The sequence below is a fragment of the Crocuta crocuta genome, unplaced genomic scaffold (genome assembly GCF_008692635.1).
Source record: "Crocuta crocuta isolate KB4526 unplaced genomic scaffold, BGI_CrCroc_1.0 scaffold1, whole genome shotgun sequence".
Lineage (NCBI taxonomy): Eukaryota > Metazoa > Chordata > Mammalia > Carnivora > Hyaenidae > Crocuta > Crocuta crocuta.
The window spans coordinates 3,640,910-3,651,477 of record NW_027527930.1 but is presented as its reverse complement, the minus strand read 5'-3'; the positions used below and the strand labels follow the sequence as shown (position 1 = coordinate 3,651,477).

The 10,568-nt window shown below is 37.9% G+C and overlaps 1 protein-coding gene and 1 pseudogene across 2 annotated transcripts in view; one reads left to right on the top strand and one right to left on the bottom strand.

The window, feature by feature from the left end:
• SLC4A4 (solute carrier family 4 member 4) overlaps positions 1 to 10,568 on the bottom strand; it is a 301,173-nt gene that overhangs the window by 208,069 nt on the left and 82,536 nt on the right. For both annotated transcript variants that reach the window (XM_077750185.1, XM_077750178.1), the window contains exon 3: positions 298 to 433. In XM_077750185.1, coding sequence (XP_077606311.1) covers positions 298 to 433 — 136 coding nt within the window. The remainder of the gene's footprint in view (positions 1 to 297; positions 434 to 10,568) is intronic.
• On the top strand, positions 6,419 to 6,821 carry LOC144220787 (dihydrofolate reductase pseudogene; annotated as a pseudogene).

Sequence of the window (10,568 nt, the reverse complement as noted above, 5' to 3'; positions counted from 1 at the left end):
CTAAGATATCTTACTACTAAATAGCATATGAAGGGAGGTGTACTTCAAATTCATATAAAGCTTAAAATTGTTACAACATGAGTCAATGAAACAATGCTCCAGCAGTGAAACAAAGGGTGTTTTGAATCCACATCAACATGAAAGAGAAGAAAAAGAATCCTTTTATTCCTTAACCCAGCCAACATGATGCTCATCAGTTATTCAAAGTGTGAAGGTGAGAGAAAGGTGCTCACAGACAACAGTCTTGCCCTGCACTTAATTTCCCAGGTCAGTACTGCACAGCCAGCCATGCCTCACCTCGCCGTCTCCTTCCACTCCATCTCCTGCCCATCCACAGCCAGCAGCTCATCCAGTTCCGTGAAGAGCTGAGGGGGTGCTGGGCTGTCATCCTCCTCGCCCAAGATGAATCGGATACGTTCTGCGGCAGGGGAGACTGCAGAAGTGAAAATACTGCGGTTAAACACTGGCTGGACAACCCTGAGGAAAGTGTAGCTCCAAGCTCTTCCTCTGTCCCCAGGGCTATTGGACTTCCCGGCCACGTTTTCTGTGGACATCCTCCTTGCTGAGCCTCCCTTATCCCCAACCTAAAGACAAAAGAAGTCAAAGTCCTTCTCTGTTCCTTCGGTCCTAAACTGTATCTCAGATAGCCACCACTCTCCAGGACAGGGCTCTGGTTCTGCGTGGAGTGTCACAAAGAACCTTTAGCCCTCAGATGAGCTGAGGTCCAACTGCATGACTGTCCCTCCTTCCCCACTTATGACCTGTCCAAAATTAGTAGACAGAAACTAGCCTGAGCCAATCACTTTTTCTACAGCAGTGGGAGGGGGCAACAGAGCACCCCAATCCTGAGTTACCCCAGGCCCTGGCTTCCCACCCCCCTTCCTTCTGTCCAATGCCTAAAGCTCATGCCCTCACAGGATCCTCACTGCCTGTAACTCACTAAGTGCAAAGTTGATGAGGGAATATTTAACAAGACGGGGCCTCTTCTTTACATAATGGCCGTACCCAAAAATGTTTAGTCACACTTCAATGCACCTGAAAAACAAGCCCAAGTAAAATATTGTACGCCTGAAGAAAAAAACTTTTCTGACACACTAAAGCACATAATTGAATGCCCTTCTAGCTCCTTTTGACCCTATCTCCTGAAAATCATGTAATGAAAAATTAACTAGAACTTCCCTCAGGTTGTGGTTAATCCCCCCCCCCTTTTTTTAACAAGGAAATTATTTGAAAACTGATGGTCATATTACAAAACTAAGGTGCACAGATACTCTTTAAAATCCCTGGGTAAAGCCAAGAATGGTATATCTATGTGAATGTAGTACAGGTATACAGATACATCTGTGTACAAACACACACACACACACACACTGCAGAAATATATATACTCAATAAAAAAAGAAAATCCCTACCATCTGAAAACTACTATATTGGGACAAAATGCAATTCCATAGATCAAAAAATACTACAAATAAACTCATGAAAAGTATTCAACCTAACTAGTCATCAAAAGTAATTATTAAAATAATGGGGTGTCTGGGTGGCTCAGTCAGTTAAGCATCCAATTCTTGACTTCAGCTCAGGTCATGATTTCATGGTTGTGGTCAAGCCCCATATCAGGCTCCACACTGTCAGTGCAAACTTGCTTGGGATTCTCTCTCTCCCTCCCTCTTTCTCTGCCCCTCCCCTGCATGCTCTCTCTTAAAAAATAAAATAACATAAAATAACACAAAATAAATAAAATAAAATAGATACGNAAAATGCTTTTAAAAGTGAAAATCCCAATGTTGCCAGAGAGTTAGAACATGTGCATCAACACCTCTCAGTTTATGTCCCTGGTACAAGCCTAAGTGGGAATGTATTTCTAAAGGGAAACTCAGAAGGATATGAAAATGTTTTAAAAGTATATACATTATGTGAGCCAGTAATGCTACCACTAGAAAGACATTTATTCCAAATAAGTAATAGTTGTTATCTCAAAGACAGAGGTATCCACTGCAACACTATAAAAAACTATGAAAAATAAAAGCCTAAATGTCCAAAAAGGATTGGTTAAATTGCACTACAACTATCCAGTAAATTACCATGTGGTTATAAAACATGAAGTCAAGGAGCACTTGGGTGGCTCAGTCAATTAAGCGTCTGACTCTGGATTTTAGCTCAGGTCATGATCTCACGGTCAGTTGTGAGATCAAGCCCATGTTGTCCTCCACACTAAGCGTGGAGGCTACTTTGGATTCTCTCTCTTCCTTTCTCTCCACCCCTCTCCACCCTCAAAAATAAATAAATATTAAAAAAAAGCATGAAGTCAATATTATTATTTTTGACATACATACCAGATTAAATGAAAATAAAATTGCAAAATCATGCAAATAAAGGGACCCCACTTTAGTAAAGGAAAAATACACATATACCCACAAAATAAAGTCTGGAACTGAGGGAGCCCTCACTATGCATGGTTCAAATGTGCATGAATTTCAGTTACCACCATTTAGTTAAAGAACACCAGTCCTCTAATAATACTGTTGACATTTCAGTTAGCAAAGTGTATTACCTGTGAGTAACTGCATAAAGGACGAACTTCACTGCTAGCTCTTCAGTCTTTAAGTTACTATGTAAATAACATACATGCATCATGATCAGTGACCAATCATAATGCTTTTTGCAAAGTCTATCAGTGATTGGTCACTGTACATTTGGTACCCGGTTCATGTACAGGCAGCAAAGTGAGTACCTGCCTTCCTATCTTTCAATGATAAATTCACATAGCATAAATGATCAAAAGAGGGAAGTGGCCAACAGAGATGAAAGTAGAGTACAGACAGAAAAAGTGATATGGTGGAAATGAAATCTGTGTCAAATGGAAAGGGGGTTATAGAAGACAGAACGCTGCTCATGGGGAGGTCAACAATGCTGCCAATCGCCACATGAGAGAATCTAGAGACACAGTCAAAAGGCACACTGCATAGCACACAAACGTAGCAACGTAAATAAGGAAAGTGGCTGCACCAAAATGATGAAGATGTCCCAGAGGAAGTGCTGCTGGCAAAACAGAAAACAAACAAAAAACCCAGACACAAAAAAGGCCCACTTCACATTAAAGGAACTCTCAGAGACATTTCTTGACCTGGAAAGCAAAAAGGAGAAAATGTTGGAAGCAGACCCAAACAGAGAGAGGAGTATGCCATTCGGCTGACACAGAAAAGATGCCTGCTTCATTTGCTAAGTTGTACAATGGGACGAAGGCAAGCACTATTTCAACCACTTCTGAGAAGATTTTATGAAGAAACAAAACATTTTAGTCTTGATGCTTCTGATGTTTTAGAGTGTACTAAATATCAGTTATACTATTTTTTTCATTTCCCTATATCTTTATAACCAACAGCAAGAGCGATTTTAATAATCTGACAAAAATTTTTAAAAGTCAAAGAAAAATAGTAGCTTTTCCCATTGATTATTAGGATGGTTTTGCATAACTTGAGCCTGAATAGTTATATTTATGGCCTTACACTACCACGCAAAGCAAGGACGGCCTATATATACAACTTTTAAATGTTATACAGTTTATTTCTAGGGCTTCTATTTTCTTCCTTTCACTTTTCTATCTGTTCTGCAGTGTGCACAGTTCATTCATGCATTCATTCAGCAGTATTTATGGAGTACCGCCTTTGCTCTAAATAGGCTTGAGTTTCAGGCTCTGAAGATAAAGCAAAAAACTTGACAAGATCCTTGTTCTTATCAAGTTTACATCCCTAGAAAGGGACACAAAAATTAACTAATTGATTGTTTAGTGAATAATTAATTGGTTATATGAATGAATAAATTAGTGCACAAACCAACAAAATGTATCTCCAAACTGTTCTGTGTTGTGCAGAACATTCAAATAAGATAATTGAACATATATTAATATAAAACACAACATGTTTAATTTCAGTAATTAGAAAAAAGTGACTTTGAAACTTTTTAACATCGCTGTGAGAAAAAAATCAGAAGTTCCAGAACTTTCATCAGAACTTTTATGTAAAAAGACTTGCAATGCCTTTCCAATCAAGAAATGGAAAGTGTAATCATTCTAGAGAATCGTGGGAGTCATGAAAGAAATGATGGGGGTTAAGAAATGATGGGCAGAATTTAGAAAAATGTGAAACGGACAATCAGAGATTTGATTGGACTTTTCATCAACGTTCAACATCAAAGATCCCTGAGGTAGAACTAGCTTCTGGAAAGGAAAAGTCTACATTTAGAGGATCAATTTTTTGTTCACTTCTAAAAACATGATGTGAGTTAGTCCCCATCTCTAACAGAGAAGAATAAATCTTCCTACTCTTTACAAAAGAGACTCTCCTGCAGGGCCACAGCACACATCTCTGCTCAGCTTTGATCCGAGGAGCATTACTCTGAGGTCCAGGATCCTCAAATTAAGAAAGCACAACTCACCGCTTATCAGACAGACTTAGCTGTGGCTTCCACACACTGGAATGGAAGGAGGCTGTCACATTACTACCAGTTCGGACCCTCTGGGTCTCATGTGTAAGTTGTCTTATGTACTAAACACAGCTTCTGAGCGACCAGTACAACAGTTCCTTTGGAATAAAATTCCAAAATCTCATGTCATAAACTTGCTTGATACTCTAGTAAGTTTCTTTCCTTAGTTGATCCCCTAGGTTTCCCCAGAAATTAGAAGAGGCCACAGCAATTGTGTTGTAACTATAGACCTGTGGGAGGGGCATACTCTATAGTCAGCAAATATCCTTCCCAATCTCTAACGTCATTCTTAACATAAAGATATGCAGAATGAGAGTCTCCCCAATGAAGAACGTCATAAATTCATTTTTTCCCCATAACTTTTGATCAAACAGGGAAATGAGCTAAACAGAAGACACGGCACTTCGTTGAGATTAAGCATATAGACTCTGGAACCAAACTACCTAGATTTGGATTCAAACTCTGCTACTTTACGCTATATGACCTGAGACAAGTTAATTATCCTCTCTGTGTCTCAAGTTCCCCACCTGAAAAATAGGATGGTGATGATCACTATAGAGGTTAAAATACAAGGTTTAAATTAGTTTAAAAATTGCCAGCCCTTATTAGCAAAACCTGACTAGCTTCTAAGAAGATATTGTCCCTCAAATATCATATGTTTGCACGTATAGGAGGACTAGGAGGAACTTGACGGAGGAACAAGGGGGAGAAGAAGGGCGGAAATGGTGGGGGAAAGAGAGAGAGGCAAACCATGAGAGACTCTTGAATGCTGACAAAAACTGAGGACTGATGGATGTGGGGGGAGGGGGGATGGGCATGGAGGAGGACACTTGTGGGGATGAGCACTGAGTGTTATGTGGAAACTAATTTGACAATAAACTATTAAAAAAAAAAAAAAAAAAAAGAAGATATTGTCCCTAAGAGCCCCTATATGTTGAAAATATATAAGGTAGGAAAGAAAAAGGCCAAAAGTTCTGCACATGTTACCTCAGTGAATTTAGTAGCTTTGGTAATGAGAACATAAAGGTGTACCTTTCTGGGAAACAGCCAATAAAAGAACAGTGGAAAATAATGAAACCTCTTTAGTCTCACTTTAATACCTAGGAGGGAGAAAACATCAGAAAATCAACCTGCATTACAGATGAAGAGATTATGATTCTAAGTAATAACTAACCTAGTTTCATCACAAAAGAGAACCTGGAGAAAAATGAGAGAGAGTGACAGGGAGACAGGAAATAAAGGAGAGAGAGAAAAACTGTCAAATTAATCCAATCACCTTTGTCAGAACAGAAGGCCTGTAGATCAAAGCCAAGCTAATGCCTCTAATCTGCCTTGGTTTCTTTTTTTTTTTTTTTTTTTTTTTCTTTTTTTTTTTTTTTTTTTGCCTTTCTTTCTTCTGCCCTCTGGTTAGAATGTGTTTTGGAAAAACACACATTGGAAATTTTTTGGAAAAAAAAAATACCCACTCCCACCACTAGCACCCACAGCACATATCACCTACACATCATCACAACCAAACGCTTGCTGAGCCTAAACGTGGCCTCAGAGCAGCCACTGTCCTTCGATCAAAGATGATGCATGAGAGGACACTTCTACACCATGCCTGGCTAAACAGTCAACTCTCAGTTTGCCTTTCATGTCACTTTGGCCCCAATCTGTGTGTCCAACTGGTTTCCTACAACACTCCAGAAGTGTCTAGTGACAGAAGAACATACCTACTCAGTTTTGCACCAAGCTCAGCCAGGAATTCCAGTGTCACAAGCAAGCTCAGAGGTGTTTATTGCTGCTGTCACAGTTCTTGGGCTAACCTGTGTCCCAGAACTTGGGCTTCAGCAAGAACAGAAACCTACCCTGGCCCCCGTTCAGGAATGAATTTAAGTATTTCCAGAGAATGACCACAACCTCAGCAGAAGGTAAACAGAATTTTGTGATTATGGGTAGGAAGACATGATTTTCTTTTCCCTAGAAGACCTAGCCTTTAAAGGACAGAATTTAGTTCTAAGTAGAGAACTCAAGGAACATTCACAAGGAGCTGATTTTCTAGCCAAAATTCTGGATGATGCTTTAAAACTTATTAAGCAACCAGAATTAACAAGGAAGTGGACATGGTTTGGATAGTGGGAGGCAGTTCTGCTTATAAGAAAACTAGGAACAAGCCAGGCCATCCTAGACTGGCTGTGACAAGAATCACGCAGGAATTTGAAAGCAACACATTTTTTCCAGAAATTGATTTGGAGAAATATAAACTTCTTCCCGAATACCCAGGTGTTCTTTCTGGTGTCCAGGAGGAAAAAAGTATTAGGTATAAATTTGAAGTGTATAAAGAGAACAACTAATGTGAATGTGTTTTCCAATTTACCCCCCCCCCTCTAATTATATACTTTAATATTAGAAAAAAAGACTTTGGTTGACTTTAGATCAATGGATAATAATTTCTAAGCAATGTGCTTTATTCATTAATCAATCTAAATCTTAACTAGACTATAATTAAGATTAATCTTACCTAGATTATGCCAGATACCATTTGTGGAATGTTTCTTGTTATCACTGTCTGAATGTGAGGATATGCACCTGCCTAGGGTAGCACATCTACCAAGTCACCAAAGCGGAAGAACCCCCCGATAGCATGGGTTGAAACCAGGACCTATAGAGATAGGAGTTAGACACATTTGTGCAAAGGTCTAAAACAAATTATACATAGAAGAGCTAGAATTCACATGTTAACAGAAAATTAGATCAAAATGGGGACATCGATTTCTCTATGGAGATCACACTTCTGAAAAAAAGTTCTGTCCACTCAAATAGGAAATCAGTGTGTTGATTTGGATAGTAAAGAAACAGGTAGGAAACCATCTTTTGAAGGTTAAAAGAGAAGGTCTGAGATCTCTAAAAACTCTGTTTCGGATCTTGGGTGAGATTCCATGGGACGCTGCAATGATAGAATAGGCTGCTCTTCACAAAACAAGAATAATCTAGTAACAGGCATATGGCTAAAATTAAAAATTCAAAGGCATAATGAAGTGAAAATGGATAATGCTGGAAACCAAAATTCGTAATTAGAAACTAAACTTCACAAAATTAAAAAATTAAGAATAAAACATGTTTCACGCATCATGTTAGCAAAGATTTGAATTGTTAGGTATCCAAAGAAATAATACCCTTTTCTACCTTATAAATGGACATAAACTTTTTAGAGTGTAAGTTAGCAATATCAATTAAAAATCAAAATATTCTGGGTTTGGACCCAGAACTTCTACCTTTAAAAATTAATCCTGAACAAAGAGATGGACCCAAGAGTATCTATGGCACCATTTTTTTTCTAACTTGGAAGCAGCCCCACTGTTGATCAATAAAGGAACAATGGGAGGAAGGAAGGGAGGGAGGGAGGGAAGGAAGGACAGAGGAGGGAGAGAGAGAGGAAGGAAGAAAATAACATACCTGCTAATTTTCAGATCTTTTTTCATTTTTTCTATTTATAGTCTTTTCTCTCCTTTCTTTCTAACGCTGACTCACTTTCCAAGGCCCAGTTGAAAATTCTATCTTTTCTAATAATCTATATTAACCACTCACAGAACTGTGAATCTCTCTTTTATTCGAACCATAACAACACTTTGTCTGAATTATCATTTAGGCACCAATAATTATACATGCTGGTCATTATTACTCAACTTTTGTTGATGTGACCTCTCTCCCAACTAATCACCAATCTCCTGGAAGACAGGGTCTATCTATGTACTTTCCTTAAAGACCAACATAGTTCCATGTACTTAATCATCACTTGAAATATTAAATTAATGAGTTAGATATGGATGAATAAACCCTGGACATTTTCAAGTACACGAAAACATAACCATCTGCAAAAGGAAGCTTCCATTAAGAGCTCTGAAATGGAAAATACCTCAGTTTTGGAAGCTGTCCTTACTCCACCCTCCCCTTAATCCATCTTTGCAGTAGCTGCACAGGGACCGAAACACAGTCACTGTTTCCTACTGAGTAAGCTGCAAATAAAAGAATGAACACTTTGACCAAGCTATTTTCCTCTGGTAGATGTAATCTCTTCCTACCCTGAGGGACCACAGCATTTAATCTGCACTTCTATTAAGACATTTACTATCCACCACTTTGTGTGTTACCCATTGCTGTACTTGGTCTTTGCACCTCTACTAAGCCAACCACCTGCTTCTTCACTCACTCACCTAAATTATTCTTGGTGCCTACCTTGTGCATAGTCAAGTTATAAAAAAAAAAAAAAAAGAATGGATAAATGAATGAATAAGAAAATGAATGGAAGAATGAACAATATATATTCTGCCCCAGTTTCTCACCAAAAAATCGTTCGTTCTTTCCTTGCTCCTTTCCTCTGCTTCCTTGAGGCTTAGCAATAATTAAAATATAATTTTACATTCTCATTTGATAACTTAATATTTGTTAGTTTTTAGTATATGAGACACTATGCTATTTGTTGAGAGTATACAAAATACGTTTAAGATAAGGTCCCTATCCTCAGGAAGCAAGGGGGGAAATGCTATCATTAAGAATGTAATACACAGTTGCTAACATTTTTGAATGGTTACATGGTACTGTTAAGTGCCCTTAAGTTATTATATAATTTATTTTACACAAAAATACGAATTATCTGCTGTTATTGGTCTCTTGTATTATTCATATTAGAGACAGGGAAACTGAGTATTCAAGAGACTAAGGGACTGCCCCAAGTTCAAACAACTAGTAAGGGATAAAACCTCAAACCCGCTTGCGTTATTTCCAAGCCCATTTTTTAGCCACTACTCTCTAAAAGATAATCTCCTTTAAAAAAAAAAAAAGTGCTATATGAACAATACAGACAGTAAATTTACTGGATTTCAGAAGAGGCAGAAATCATAATGGCATATGAAATAGTCCTAAAGTAAATTAAGTAAACATTTAGTTCATTATCCACCAAAAGGCAGTTTGTGAATATGCCCTTTTGTTTTTGGTCTGGAAAACACCCCACTGTGGCCACCCTACAGGCTTCCCCCAAAAAAAATTTTTAATAGAAATAATGATCATAATAAACAATTCATACGGAGCATGACAAGTTTACATTCAAATTCCCTTCTGCGGGTTAAATGAAGACTTCTTGATTCTGTATTTTCTCCTTGGCAAAATTCACCATCTGGTAAAGTCTTAGCTCTCAAACCAAAGTAATAAAAAGAAATAACTGTTTATTTCTTTAAGTTATCAATGTGCTATCACCAACTGGCTTACATAGTTATTATAGTATATTTCTTTCCATTCAGAGTTAAAAGTTTGTGGGCCAACACCACGGTTGCTAAAGCTTCCACAATTTATCTAATTATTAGACTATAGCAATACTCTAAAAATGCACTTAAATATATATATATAAAATCCTCAAACTTCAATTTCACGTTCCTAACTGTAAGAACTGAGAAATCATGAAATAAAGCTATCTATACAAATAAATCTTTAAAATACACACATGCATTGTAGTGGTTATCTGTTACTACATTTTGCCCATTCAGCACCTCTAATCTCTTTTTCTGATTACAGCACCCCATTTTCCTTCTAAAAACCATTTTTATACTTAGAAGTTCAATGAGGATGAATTACTCCCTGTGACCCAGGTCTGGAAAATGAGAATGTCACAAACTTTGGCCACAGCAATTAATTACCTAATGTAGGCCAATCAGAGTAAATAGTGGCAGCCTTTTGTTGGAATTTCCAAGAAATAAATTTTCACTTTATGCTAAAGTGCCTAAGATGATAGTAATAAACGTTTTGAGTGGAGATGGCCATCTTGCAACTCTCAGGGCAAGGCCATCTTGCCTACCTGATAATAAAATAAACATGGAAGAACTCAGAACCAAGGCAGAGGCAGGTTCCTGCTGCCATTATTTAAACACCCAGATTCAGCCATGCCTGAAGTCAGCTACTTTTCAATCTTACAAGACAACTCCCTTTTAGCTTAAAGTAATCGGAGACCATTTTTTTGTCACTTGCAACCAAAAGTGTCCTGATGGTATACAAGTCTGTGTTTCCATTTTAATGGGTTAGAGTGTAACTAACTCATCTTAGCCATCCAT